The sequence below is a fragment of the Hyla sarda genome, chromosome 9 (genome assembly GCF_029499605.1).
Source record: "Hyla sarda isolate aHylSar1 chromosome 9, aHylSar1.hap1, whole genome shotgun sequence".
In the NCBI taxonomy this organism is placed as follows: domain Eukaryota; kingdom Metazoa; phylum Chordata; class Amphibia; order Anura; family Hylidae; genus Hyla; species Hyla sarda.
The window spans coordinates 137,048,904-137,064,445 of record NC_079197.1 but is presented as its reverse complement, the minus strand read 5'-3'; the positions used below and the strand labels follow the sequence as shown (position 1 = coordinate 137,064,445).

Below are 15,542 nucleotides of genomic sequence, written 5' to 3'. Positions count from 1 at the left end.
CCACCGCCGCCACCCGCTTCTCTCCCCCTGCCTGTCTGGGGGTCCTGAGACGCATCACCGCCACCGCTCCCCCGGCGCGCCGCACCGCGCCTAGGGGTGCCTCCAGCTGTTGCAAAACTACTACTCCCAGCATGCCCAGACAGCCGTTGGCTGTCCGGGCATGCTGGGAGTTGTAGTTTTGCAACAGCTGGAGGGCCTCAACAGCTGGAGGGCCTAATGTAGGTATAGTATATTATACAGACCCCTGTCCATCCCAGAACCCTGACTCACCTTCCAGTTGCTGCCATCCATCCTTCCTGTAGTGTCCGGCGACATTCTGGGTGGAGGGTGTATCGGTCCGGGCTGTCCTTCTCCGGCGGTCATCTTCTCCACTCCGGGCAGGCTTCAACCTAGTAACGCTGCAAAGACCGTGTGCAGCGACGCACCTGATGTCACAGCGTCTATGCAGCGTACTAGGCCAGAGCCTGCCCGGAGAAGAGCGCCCCCGGAGAAGAAGGACAGCCCGGACCGGTTCACCCTCCACCCGGAATGCCGCTGGACACTACAGGAAGGATGGATGGCCTGGACCACCCCCATTACGGGTAAGTTTAATTTTTTTTATTGACTCGGAGGGTGGGGGAGGGGCCCGACCGGTATAGCGGTATGGGCAAAAATCCATACTGTGGGAGAAAAAAAAAACGGTATCCAGTTCATACCGGTATACCGCCCAGCACTACGGTGGGGGTGCGGCGCGGTGCGGTGGGTCTGGGGGCGGTCACGGTGCAGTGCGGCAGGTTGGGGGGGGGGCGGGGCATTATCGGCTTATTGACAAGGTAATTGCCGATACCGATAATGCCCAAAATCGTGATTATCGGCCGATAATATCGGCCATACCGATAATCGGTCGATCCCTATCGGAAACCCCTTTAAGAATGATTGGAGCAGTGGTCACACATGCATGCTGCTACTCCATTCAGTCAGGAACGCAGTTGACCTCAGCTGTAGGGTTCAGCTAGTCATCCCGTCTTGTGGTTGTCTTTTGATCTTAGGGTAAAACGTTGTGCTTGGGATTCCTTTCCTATACTAAATAAACATGAATGCTAGGCCATTCTGAGCAAGGTCTGGGGGGGTGGGGGGAGGTATGTGTATAGCTGACATTAGTGACTGGTTAATTACAGACAAATGCCCATAAGTTCCATATTGTGTAACAATGATTGCCATTGTGTCTCCATTTACAGTAGGAAGAGCAGCTCTGGAGTACAGACTGCAGCTCTAACAAAATAGAGTGCAAGTGTATATTGCTGCAGGGAAATGAACATGTGGTTTTCTTAACAAATCTAAAAGAGAACTATAATCTAAAAATCAAACAGGCCCCTGTGTTATTGACATGTTGTGCCGGCCTATCGTATTATCAACTACAGTAGGGTCTTACCCATTTGAAATGTCTCTTCCAAATAAGGCTGCTTTTAACTTTGAGAAAATTGGATATCGTAAAAACGTGTTGAGGAGTTCCGTACACAGCTTGCCTAAGGATCGATCATTCTTTTTTAGGTAGCTGCGATTGTAAAACAAGGAAAAACCAATGGAGTCACTTATGCAAACAAGTACAGTGTCCAATGGACATAAATGTTATTGAAATGACAGCGACAATACAAGTGAAGTAAAAACCATTTTTAAAAAGAGGAATACAGCAAATAAAGGTGATATCACCGGTTCTGCCCACTAAAATGGGTACAAGCTCCTTAATTATGTAGATAACATATGGGTTGTATCTAGAGGCAAAGGAAGACAATAGTCAGGTTGCAATATGTAAACATACACAATGGCCCTCATTTACTAAGAAAATCGGGTTGTAAGTCTATGTTGCTTTCTTACCCGACTGCTTTTTTCCCCTGGTATTTATTATTATGTCGCATCCTGTTTGTCGCACGTGGGTTTTGTTGGTTTTGGTTTCCAACTCCTCTGAGCTGTCGGGAAAAAATCCACAACAATTCAACAAATTCGGGTTGGAAACCTTAATAAATACGTGGGAAAGCTCAGAAATGTCAGGTTACGCCCCTTTTTCGGGTTTGGGAGAATCCACATCGGGTCCGTCGGGAAAAAATGTCGCATCGTGTCGCAGACTGGCGCAGGATGTCTGCGACATGGCGCAGACAAAGATGCGACAAAACAACCAGACAAAAGAGGTCGGGTTTAGAATAGTAAATGAGGGCCAATGTATAGTATATGTATTGCACCTATATATTCATAGCAGCAATGGCAACACACCTCACAATGAGGTAAAAAGGCGCCACAGAAGACAAAGGCCCAGATTTATCAAACTGTGTGAGAGAAAAAATGGAGTGATTTTCCCACAGCGACCAATCACAGCTCAGCTAAAGAGCTGAGGTAAAGTGAAAGCTGAACTGTGATTGGTTGTTGTGGGAAAATCACTAAATTTTTTCTCTCACACAGTTTGATAAATCTGGGCCTTTGTCTTCTGTGGCGCCTTTTTACCTCATTGTGAGGTGTGTTGCCATTGCTGCTATGAATATATAGGTGCAATACATATACTATACATTGTGTATGTTTACATATTGCAACCTGACTATTGTCTTCCGTTGCCTCTAGATACAACCCATATGTTATCTACATAATTAAGGAGCTTGTACCCATTTTAGTGGGCAGAACCAGTGATGTCACCTTTATTTGCTGTATTCCTCTTTTTAAAAATGGTTTTTACTTCCCTTGTATTGTCGCTGTCATTTCAATAACATTTGTGTCCATTGGACACTGTACTTGTTTGCATAAGTGACTCCATTGTTTTTTCCTTGTTTTGCATTTAGTTTTGGAGTTCACAATATAATGGCCCATATACTTATCCTGGGGGTACATCTCCACATAGATATATAAATCTACCCAGTTGTCTTTACCCCAGTGTGTTGTCCTTATATATGTAGCTGAGATTGTGAACAACATACAGTGATTAATTGGTAACAGAGCTACTATTTAAGTTATAAATACCGTATCTCGAGAACATAATTCTATGGATAACTGCGCATGTCGGAAGCCCCCATAATACCTATACCCCTCTGAATAAAAAAAAAAGAAAAATCATTTTCAAATTTCTACATAGAGAGCAGGTGCTTTATGAGGATCCTGAATGGCACCGAAACCCAAAGGACCGCATTATAAATCAGTGAGGTCTGTCAGGACCTAGCATAACCAAGAAGCTGTTGTTCGGGCAGGCTTATATTTTGCTAGTTCTTCTTTTGCTCCTTTCACATATTTTTCATTCTACTAAAAAAAAAAAAAAGTTTTATTGCTATATGGAAACTGTCAATAATGTTCTCTGATATGTTATTGTTATTCCATGTCTCTACTTAGTACTTTGAGTGCAAGAGGGTGTACTAAACTAGTGTATATCTGGTTTCAGCCGCCCTGCTCATTCACTATTATACAAAATATTATCATTAGTCAGATTTTTCATGTACACAAGCGATGTGCAAAAAAGAAGAAAAAAAGGGGGATTCAGCTCACCACTGTGCGGTATTGGATGCAGGAGCTCCGTAGTAGCAGGAGAGCAAGGCAGGCAGGATGCGGGCCGTGTCCCAGCTGCTCCAAAAAGTCCAATTAGAAAATTAAAACTTCACCTTTAATGTAGCATGTTAAAAACAAAGGATATCCATGATAGAAAATAAAAAGAAGGAAGGGAAACCGACGCGTTTCGAGCCTGTACTGGCTCTTAGTCGTGGCACATAGTATATCGGGCAAGTGCCCCCTTATATAGTGTAACTCCAAATGATCCCAAACGGAAACCCCGGGAGCCCGGGTTCCGGAAGGGTGATGACGTAGGTCAATGGTAAGGACAAGTATAAGACCTGGACTGGATGGGTAATCATGTGCTGGGTAAGTGTATAATATTAAACACTATGTGTGCGGAGGCCATATCAAATTCATGAGTACCAACCCCGGCAGCATGGCGTGGCCCGGATACGGGCATGATTACTCAAACCTAGTTTGGGTTGCCGACCGGTTGTACATATGTAAAAATGTAAAAAGGTCTTATGCGGGACTTCAGGATAAACCGCATCCCTAGGGCGCGTAGTGTGAATACTCCGTAATGTGTGTACACACCGTTTGGTCCAGAATTAATATATTTTTGGAACCATGCTCTGTCCTCATAGATCTATAGGGATAATAATGGTTGACGTATATTTATATGCACGCGGATCATGTGCGTCAAGCGCAAATACCACAAGTATCCAATATAATAGTACATATAGCAATGTGCGCACGTATATGTTTACGGGCCATACTGTGCCTTTGAGTCATAAAGAACATGAAAACACATATATTTATAAAGAAACCGCAACAGTGAACAGATCCTAAAAAAAAGGAGTAATTCTTTCTACTTGGACAGAACATGAAAAACCTGTCATACGCCCACAAAGGCACAGTACCAATCCCAGTCTGGTAGAAATAGTGATAATGGTATACGTATCTAGTCCCATGTAGCATACACAGTATTATAGTATGAAAAAGTTACATCTATACCCAATTATAATAGCAACATATGAACTGTGTCCATCATATAACCTACATCAGAAGATGGTGTACCCATATCATGGCTATAATATGAGGAAAAAGGCACCCTCTCTTAAGACATATATCTAATAGATATACATCAAGTCATGTTTTGTATTCATGCCGGTGGGGAAGCACCTGAGCTCTCCGTCGCCGCCATCACGTCGCTACGCACACCGCTCCTATTGGATGACGGGACGGCGTGCGCAGCGATGTGATGACAACGATGGAGAGCGTCGACGATGCAGGGGATCCCGAAGAGGACGCGCCGGAGCCCCGAGGACAGGTAAGTGATCATCAGCGGACCACACGGGGCACCGTAAACGGCTATCCGGTGGCAGCTGAAGCAGTCAGAGCTGTCGGATAGCCGTTTATGCGATGGCCCCGACATACGATGCTTTTGTATGTTGATGCTGCCTTCAACATGTTATGGCCTCTGAGAGGACATCGTATGCTGAAATGATCATATGTCGGGGCCATCGTAGGTCGGGGGGTTACCATTCTTATAATACAGATAACAGCCAATTGCTCACAGCACAACAGGCATCGGCCACAAATATCCCCCCAAAAATATGTTTACACACAGTATTTTTAACTAATTTTTTTTTTAAATAATTTTTTTTAATACAATTTTTTCCACACCCTCGGCTGATTAGTTTGATGTTTCGTAGACCATTTTTATATTCAGATGATAAACAAAAAAGAGTTTTACTATTGAGTTCAATAAGAGCAGTTTTAAAGTTGTTTTATGATCCAAAGAACTGGCAATAAAAAAAACAGGTGTGAACGTGGCCTAAAAGTGTTCCTTGACACGTCATAAAGTGTCCTAATCCAAGACCTATTGGTCGACAGTCATTAATCACTAGATGGCGACTGTTGATTACATAGTGTTTTCTAAACTGTGTGCCTCCAGCTGTTGCAAATCTACAACTCCCAGCATGCTAAGCTTTAGGCTGTGTTAGGATAGGGTCACACATGCCATATTTTGCTGCATATGTGTTGCTGCATAGTTTCCTACACATTGAAGTCCATGGGAAGCAAAATATGAAGCAGCAAATACCCAGCAAAATATGGCACGTGTGACCCTACCCTTATGGGTACCCCATAATTGTAAGCGCTGCGGAATCTGTAGGCGCTATATAAATAAATAAATAAATGGTGAAAAAGCCATATTATAAGTAAAAAAACAAATCCAAGACCTTATACAGGATAAGCAGCTTGTTGATCATCGAACTATATTAATGTTATAATATATTAATTATAGTAGCTGATGTAGAACCACTGCCAGGCTAACTGCACATTTCATACCTTCTCGGGCATCAGATGCCAGATATAACACCCATAACATGGTATTTTAATTCAACCACTTTACTCAGGAATGAAACTAATGAAATGAATCAATCATTCAATTTATGGTGAGAGGCCTGCAGTTATCTGGCACAGCTGCCATGTATTGTAGCGTATAGATGCCGCCATAGGAGGATGACGTCTTGGCTGTTTTAGACTCAGAGACCTATAAAGTGCCGGTTAAAGCCAAAGATAACATACAGGTAGGCCTTGTGTTCCTTACATGATGTGAAGTACTTGGCAAGGCTCAAGAATCACATCTCCATTCCTTTATATTAGGGAAAGGGGGAGAAAGTAACATCTGGCAGGTTCTCATACCTCCATATAGTGCTGTGATGATTTGAACGAGCACAATCTTGTCTTGGATTTAACTATTAACCCTTCCACTGCTGTAAACCACCAGGATTTAGCAATGCTGTATCTTCTCTACATCTTTCTGTACATCTTCGGCATACTTGGGTGTAATATATCAAATGTTAGGAGGCATGCATCACGTGTTTACACTGGCCCTGGAGTGCTGACCACCTTTCATGTTTTGGCACAGAGAACCAAAGATAGCACTAATCCTTAACCAACCTAACCCCCCCTGGTTATTTACATTAAGCTTATAACCAGCCTAGACTACCAGGGATATTTACATTGAGCTCCTAACCAGTCTAGACTATCAGGGATATTTACATTGAGCTCCTAACCAGCCTAGACTTCCAGGGTTATTTTTATTACACTTTTAACCAGTCTAGACTACCAGGGTTATTTACATTAAGCTCCTTACCAGCCTAGACTTCCAGGGTTATTTTTATTACACTTTTAACCAGCCTAGACTGCCAGGGTTATTTACATTAAGCTCCTAACCAGCCTAGACTGCCAGGGATATTTACAAATAAGCTCCCAAAAAGCCTATACCACCAGGGTTATTTACATTAAGCTCCTTACCAGCCTATACTTCCAGGGTTATTTATTTTACACTTTTAACCAGCCTAGACTACCAGGGTTATTTACATTAAGCTCCTAACCAGCCTAGACTACCAGAGATATGTACAAATAATCTCCTAACCAGCCTATACCACCAGGGTTATTTACATTATGCTCCTTACCAGCCTAGACTTATAGGGTTATTTACATTTCACTTTTAACCAGCCTAGACCACCAGGAATATTTACATTAAGCTCCTAACCAGCCTAGACTACCAGGGATATTTACAAATAAGCTTCTAACCAGCCTACACCACCAGGGTTATTTACATTAAGCTCCTAACAAGCCTAGACTTTCAGGGTTATTTACATTACACTTTTAACCAGCCTAGACCGCCAGAGATGTAGTCATTATCCCCAAAAGGGAGACCATTAATCTGTTCACTATTTTATACCATCAGAGATATATATCCTATTTACCCCTTTACTACCCTAGACCACTAAGCACTTTTCTAAAAACTTATTGACCCCCCCCCCCCCCCAACAGTGCTTGCTCTAATAAACTGCTTCTAACACCCTAGACCACCAGAGATAGGGGCCTAATGGCCTCTCCATTCTCTCCAAAAGAGAGACCATTAATCCATTTACTTCTTTATACCACCAGGGACGTCTCCAATAACCCCTTTACTACCCTAGACCAATAAGGATTTTTCTTTAAACTTATTGACCCTCCCTAGCCTAACTCTATTGAACTTTTTCTAATATCCTAAACTAAAATTCACCGTAAATCTTCTCAGTATTATGCAGCGGTATTATTTGGGTAATGAATGGAAGCATTATGTGGATTTTGTAGGGCATTGTTCTTGTCTAAATGGATCGGTACTGTGCTTTTGGTAGACTGGAGGAAGCTTAGCCTATTAGAGGATTCACACTTGAATGCCATGAGTAATATAATATTAAGAAGTATAATTTTTTGGGCACTGCTTTTCTTAGGGGAGGTAATTTATACACTAGTGCTATCATATTTTGTAGAGCAAAATATGGTTAACTCTGAATGTAAGTTTTCACCTTTTTCACACAGCAAAACAACAATAGTTATATTTCAAAATGACAAGCAGAGAGATAATTGATAGACGGCACTCACCAGAAACGGGGCTTCATATCTTCTTTATTTAGCAGACATAAGGTGCGGTGTCAGACAAACATAGCGAACAGGAACGCTGAGGATCTCGTTGAGATCCTCGGCGTTCCTGTCCGCTATGTTTGTCTGACACCGCACCTTATGTCTGCTAAATAAAGAAGATATGAAGCCCCGTTTCTGGTGAGTGCCGTCTATCAATTATCTCTCTGCTTGTCATTTTGGATTGACTGAGCACCTATAGAACGTTGGGCTTTTTTATGTACCCACCTGTGTTTGCCTTATACAAACCTCGAAAGGGAGGAAAAGAAAAAAAGATGCGGGGCGCTCTCTGGCGTAGTAAGTTTTGTACCTCTTGAATAGAAGAAGAGAGATAGAAAGGACCCCACCACCACACCTGTGCACTGGTACTGACCTCTAAGAGCAGTGCGGCATATATGGCGCGGCTCTGGAGTAGTGTGGGGTGGGTTATTACAGCTTGTCCATTACGCCCAGGGCAGGGCAAAGGAAAAAGCTATATATAAAGGAAGTACAGAAAATTTGGGGGTTCTGTACCCAAGCGCTACTGTTAAGTAGAGTCGGTAGGCCAATAGGCACGCAGGATGCTTTTTATTTCATTCGTACATAAAAAGTACAACTGGACAACGCATTTCGGCGTGCTCTCATGCCTTCCTCAGGTCCACAATATAAATTTTGGGGCGTGGTGTGAATGGGTACCTGTGTCCTGGCGGCAACCTCATTGTTTTCTATCACATTGAATAGTTCTATTTCCCCATTGTGTTCATTACCTATCTGCATTAGTGAATATTGCTTAATGTCACCTCGGTCTTTCTTCACAGAATGATTCCTCCAGTGACAGTGACACAGACAGTGAAAGTCACTTCTCTCTGCTCCTGCCCCAAGATTATCTAGGACTGGCTGTATTCTCCATGCTGTGCTGTTTCTGGCCCCTGGGCATCGCTGCTTTCTTCCTGTCACAGAAGGTGAGAACTAATGACATTGCTTTCCAGTGCTGTCTGCTCCAGAGGACATGGAATAAGACGTAGACAGAAATAAGGTTGAGGGTGAAGAAAACAATTGTTTGCTGGTTTCTTTGTGCAGAACTGGAATGGTGGTATACCCCAAAGAATGTATGCGCAGGAAAGGGGGTCATAGTAATGGTTCATATAGTGACATCACCCCTGCAAATCCCAAGACAAGCCCGCTGCAGATTCTCTCATCTCTACTTCTCATGTTTTGTAGGGTAGACAAACAAGACTCCTGGAATAGATACCAATCTTTGCTAACATTACATTATCTGGGGGGAGCCCCATATGGTTAGAAATATTGCCCGATGCGGTGCTAGTACTCCCCTCATTTCATGACCCTTGGGCTGTATTCCTTTGGTAAAGGGATAGTGGCCCATCATGAGCTATTATTTCCTGTCAATTTAGCTGAACCCTAAATGTTTGTTAACATTGCCGAACCTATGGATGGATGAAGCTTTCACATGTTGACATCACCAATAATAAAGTATATTGGTTTATCCTGTGCCACTCTCTCCCTTTAACCATTACTAATGTTTGCTAACATTGCATTCTATATAGAAAAGGGGACCCCCATGTTCAACACATTATCGATGTGATGTCCCAGTACAGGACATGGTGCTGTACTACTCTTAGGCCCTGTCAGGTTAAAACCCTCAGTGACCTGGGGGCTCCCCTGCATGGTCTCCCCCTGTTATTTCCAGAATGTTGTGTATATCACTTTAATGCCTAGACAGTCTCCTAATGTATAGGTAGTACAAAGGACCTGTGGGAGGTCTCAAGAATCTGTGTAATTCTGTCACATGTTATGTTATGCAGTCACATGATTTGCTGTCACATGTTCTCCCAGAGAGCACCAGCTTAACCTATGACCCGCTGCTTGACCAATGGGCTTTAGTCCAGCCCCCCACTATATAAAGGGGCAGCCATTACAATCTCTCACAGATTCCATCTTCTACTGAGCCCAGCAAATACCAGAGATCTCAGTGCAAGTGATCACCATCTGGAAGACCCCAAAATCTACAGTCATTCCAGTAAGTCAAAAGTCTATGTCTGCTATCACTGAAACTAGTCAAGTCCTGCATATAGTCAAGTCCAATCTCAAGTCAAGTTAATTACAAGTATATTGGTCCAGCAAGCTGTGAGGTCCTTCCCACCTCTCTGGGAAATCTGTCCTTAGCTGTGAAGACAATTCCATCTGTCTTCTACTCAGTAAAGCCTCTGTTCTGTTTGACCATAACTGGTTGTGGACTCTCATTTCACTACTAGCAACTGGGATAGCGGAGAAGCCGCGCGTGTGGAGTTCCAGAACCCTAAAACCACACTGGCGTCACGAACTGTAGGGGTAAATACCATCTCCCCCCCCCCCGGGGTTAATACCATCTGATCCCACAACTCACACCACTACACCGTGGTCCCGCCATACACCCGTGGGTCACCACATTGATATTTTTCCAACCTACAAGTGTTCTCCAGTATCTTTATATCTCCAGTGTTTGCTAACATGCAGGGAAAGGGGAATCTCCCACATATTTAACACATCACTAGTATGGAACATTGGAGAAGAGTGGAGCAGTTGCCCTCAGTATGATGGCTTAGTTGCTATGGACAACTGCACCACTATTCCTCTACACAGCTTTTGATAAATCTCCTTCATTGGAGGAAGGAAGTCACCACACTGTGCCACCATTCATAACCGATACTGGATGAACCTGAGATACCACCCCCCCATTCCTCATTTTCTTTGAGTTGGAGCCCCAATAATTTGTAGTCTACAGGGAGAAGGATCCCTCACATGCTCTTATATCCTTAAGCTCCAACATGATCTAGTGCCCTCCTCTCCACAGGCAGCATAAAAGGTAAACAGAATGGAGGTCCCATTCTCAATGGACTTATACGGCTTCTTTCTTCATTGCCCCAGGTCCAGATTAAGTACTATACCTGACCCATGTTGAGCCAGATGGGCGTATCTCACAGGCTCACTGGGGCATTTTTATATGCAAGAAGATTTAAATGAAGTTTTCCTGCTTATAACTTTAAGCATGAGTAGAGCCGGCTGTTTGTGATGCTTTTCTGTCAAGACTGAAGGCTGCATTTAAAATGTTCCTTCCACCTAGTAACTCAATTCATCCTGCACTTTCTGTACCCGGTTCACTACATGTATTATGAATGTTGCCAGCTCTATAGCCTGGGGGATTCTGGGAGGCTATTTACATCCACATATAAAAATATAATGAGTGGAAATGGTCCTTAAAGCATAAGTTCCTGTTGAGCTTTATTCTTCAGTACTCAGCTAGACATTCACTACATTCATTGTTGAGTAAGTTTGCAGTAATCTGCTTGATCTGTCCTGTGCTGAATTTAGGCTACATCATACGTTGGTCATAGATATGATAGTTGTTGGCTGACCAACCATTCACCCGTCAGCCATCTCTCTTGAGTCTTTCATAAAGATGTATGAGATTTCTAATCATGGACAACCCTTTTAAGATATTTTCACTTTAGTAATAAAGACTTGCCTTTCTTTACAGACCAACAAGGCCTCGGCTCAAGGTGACTACCACGGGGCAAGTGTGGCTTCCAGACAAACTTTTCTACTGGCTGTTCTGTCCATCTTCCTTGGCATTTGCACTTATGTGGGTGCGGTGGTGGCCCTTATTGCATACTTGTCTAACAGAGCACCAACCTAAGAGGTGGAAGAACATCGCAGACCTACATAAGACTAAAGTGTACCTAACCTTCTCTAGGAACGAACCAGAGATCCTATACTGGTAGAACTGGATACCCACTGGGACTTGTACACAGATTCTTCCATTGGATGCACTTTAATCATTCATGACCCAGCCAGATCATCCTTGCATTATTTATCTCTTGTACTTTCTTCTTATTCTGTCCTGTATGGAATCAAGTGCAAATGTTTTGTTTCATTCATAAGAGCTGATGAGCTGGAAAGTGGCCACCAATATATGGGACTCTACATAATAATTAGTTGGCTTTTTTTTTGCAATGATTATGTCTTTGGGGTTGTCTTGTGTAGCAGGATGGAGATCACCGTGAGTTAGAGAAAAACAAGTGCTACGGTACACTTCCCCCGGCTCGTTGATCATAGGGTTCTCAGCACTAGGACCCCGACCAACCAAAAAAAGGAATTTATTTCATAAAAAAAAAATAAAAAAAAACCAGGGCTGCCATTGCTCGTAGTATATAGTATCTAGTATTGCAGATCAGTTCCTTTCACTTGAACAGGTATGTGCAGCAATACGAGACATAGCCCTCAGACAAGAAGATAAGAGTCACACTGTTTTTTTTTTTTTTTTTTTTCTTTCTTATGGGGAAAAAAAAGACTCTTTTCTTCTAATCCCGGACAGCCTCTATCTTCAGAAAGAAATACAGACGTGGAGAAAATTGTTGGTCCTCTTTAGTTAAAGACAAAATACCCACAATGCTCCCTGAAATAATGTGAAACTAACAAAAGTAACGATGAATAAAAATGACTGAAAATTACCTGATGAAGATCAGACATTGCTTTTGATTTGTGGTTCAAGGGAAATTTTTAAAACCAAAATAATAAACTGTCCTGGACAGAAATAATGGTTCCTAACCTGAAAGGGGTAATCCACTGCCCCAGCGTCTAGAACATTTAGTTATGAACACTGGGTGCAGGCCACAGGGGTTGTGATGTCACAGCCACGCCCCTTGTGATGTCACAGCCACGCCCCTTGTGATGTCACACCACGCCCCCCTCAATGCATGTCTATGGGAGGGGGCGTGACTGAGGCAGTCTCTACGATCCAGCAATTTCTGTAACTCGCAATGAGACTTCTGCACTTGTCTCCAGGTACCAACAATTTTGTCCACATCTGTATAACTCGGTTGCAGCAACATTCAGTAAATTTGTCTAGAAATGGGTATATGCTTTGTCCTAACAAGATCTGGGCCAGTGAATGGAGATATCGGGGGAGATTTATCAAAACCTGTCCAGAGGAAAAGTTTCACAGTTGCCCATAACAACCAATCAGATCGCTTCTTTCATTTTTAACAAGGCCTCTATAAAATTTAAGAAGCAATCTGATTGGTTGCTTTGGGCAATTGGTCAACTTTTCCTTTGCACAGGTTTTGATAAATCTCCCCAATCATCTCCTTGTATTGACTGAGACATTGAAATGCAACACAATATTTTACAATATATTGGCTAATCTTTTCGAGATGGCTTATTCCTTCCTTTTGTTATTACTACAGGGTAATAACAGTAAACCTGGGTCAGCTGTAAAGGGATTTCTGGTCACAATATATTGATGGCTTATCCCTCAGATAGGTTATCTATATCAGATTTGGCACCTCGCGAGAACAGGTGAGTGACCATCACCGGACCACACGGGGCACCGTAAACGGCTATCCGGTGGCAGCTGAAGCAGTCTGCGCTGCCGGATAGCCGTTTATGCGATGGCCCCGACATACAAAAGCATCGCATGTTGATGCTGCCTTCAACATGCGATGGCCTCTGAGAGGCCATCGTATGTTGAAATGATCGCATGTCGGGGCCATCGTAGGTCGGGGGGTCACTGTAGTAGTATCAGCTTCCTGCTATTCAACCACAGAATGGTGGATCAACAAATATAGAGAAAAATGGTCTCTCATAGGTGCTGCTGCTGAAGGCTATTGTAATAAGCACAGAGGATGGGTAGTCATAAAGGGGAAGATTTATCAACACCTGTGCAACCAATCAGATCGCTTCTTTTATTTTAACAAGGCCTCTGCAAAATGAAAGAAGCGATCTGATTGGTTGCTATGGACAACTGGGCAACTTTTCCCCAAAATTTTTATAAGGAAAATTTTGACAACGCATTTCAACACCTCTTGCACCTTCCTCAGGTACATAAATAATGCTTCCCGGGTGGAATGTGAGCACTTCTGTGTGAACCCCTGTGTGATTTTATGTCTACCCATCCTCTGGTTACACAAGCCTACAGCAGCAGCGCCTATGAAAGACCTGTTTTTTTTTTACTTGCACGTACAAAATCATGTACCGTTTATACTCAAGTATAAGCCAACCCGAATATAAGTCCCTGTGCGTCATCGTCAAGGCAACGTCACTAGTCCGGGGCCGGCCCGGAGCGGAGTAAAGGGCCTCCCGGTGAAGATGGACACCCCGGAACGACTAACCCTCCCAACCAGACGGTCCCTGCAGCATAGATGGCCCGGACCAGCTCACCCTTCCTTCCCACCGAGGGGAGGTAAGTAGAAAACTAAAGGGGGGTCTGGATGATGACGAAGGCCGCAGTGGTCTTCAACCTGCGGACCTCCAGATATTTCAAAACTACAAGTCTCAGCATGCCCGGACAGCCGATGGCTGTCCGGGCATGCTGGGAGTTGTAGTTTTGCAACAGTTGGAGGTCCGCAGTTTGAAGACCACTGAGAAGGGATTGGCAGGCGGAGAGTTCACTCGAGTATAAGCCAAGCTGAAAAACTCGGCTTATACTCGAGTATATTCGGTAGATGATCCTTCTAACTATTGAATTCAAGAGTGTCATCAATACTCAAATCCTAAAAGCTATGCTTAAAAAATCTACGCAAACGCCACAAACCTTGGCAGCAGTATTGGTTGCTGTGAGGATCTATAAACATGGTACTGTCTGTCATCAAATGACACCTTTATCTCAAATCAGGTTGTAACATTTCTTATCTGTTAGAACTGGCCCCATCATCTGTAAGTGCTATTATTGGGAATTAGAGGAGAAGCAGCTCAACCATTAAGCAGTAGACCAGGTGATCTAAAAGTGCAGGGCAGACGGTGGGGTGCGTAAACATCACTTATCCTCTGATGCATCAATCACTATGGCGTTCCAAACTGTCTCTGGAAGTGACATCAGCAGAAGAACTATGCATTGGGGGCTTCGTGAAATGGCTTTCCAATGGTTGAGCAGCTACAGACAAGCTTGATATCACCATGCACAGCCAAGCTTTTGCTGGAGTGGTATAAAATGCCCCACCAGTGTATACTGGTAGTCTGATGGATAGCTCACATAATGCTACAAGAGTACATAGTACCCACTGTAAAATGTGGTAAAAGAAGGTCAATGGTTCGGGCTATATTTTAAGGTATACGCTGGGTAGGGCTGGGTGGTATACAGGTTCATACTGAATACCAAAATTTTAGGGCTGCACGATATGAATTTTTCCCCATACCGCAATACCGGTTTGGCCCCTCCCCCTCGGGAATGAATGAATTATCAGCCCAGTGCAGCGCTGTCCCCACATCGGGGAACTAATGATATGTGACCCGTAAGCGCTGTTCTGCTTCCCCCCCCCCCAAATCATGTTACCCGCCAGCGCTGTTCTGCTTCCCCCCCCCAAATCATGTTACCCGCCAGCGCTGTTCTGCTCCCCCCACAATTATCAGCCCAGCGGGGTACTACTCACATATGTCATCCGCAAGCACTGCCCTCCTCCTCTTTGTTGGGGGTCGACACCGGCGCTGGAACTCTATACTGTACGCCAGTGGTCTCCAACCTGCGGACCTCCAGCTGTTGCAAAACTACAACTCCCAGCTGGAGGTCTGCAGGTTTGAGACCACTG

General features: G+C 43.8%; 1 protein-coding gene across 2 annotated transcripts in view; it reads left to right on the top strand.

Moving 5' to 3' along the window:
• The window catches only part of TMEM91 (transmembrane protein 91), a 74,188-nt gene extending 61,017 nt beyond the window's left edge, over positions 1 to 13,171 (top strand). For both annotated transcript variants that reach the window (XM_056539522.1, XM_056539521.1), the window contains 2 exons: positions 8,781 to 8,924; positions 11,498 to 13,171. In XM_056539522.1, coding sequence (XP_056395497.1) covers positions 8,781 to 8,924; positions 11,498 to 11,656 — 303 coding nt within the window. In that variant the 3' untranslated portion in view covers positions 11,657 to 13,171. The remainder of the gene's footprint in view (positions 1 to 8,780; positions 8,925 to 11,497) is intronic.
• Positions 13,172 to 15,542: the final 2,371 nt, after the last annotated feature.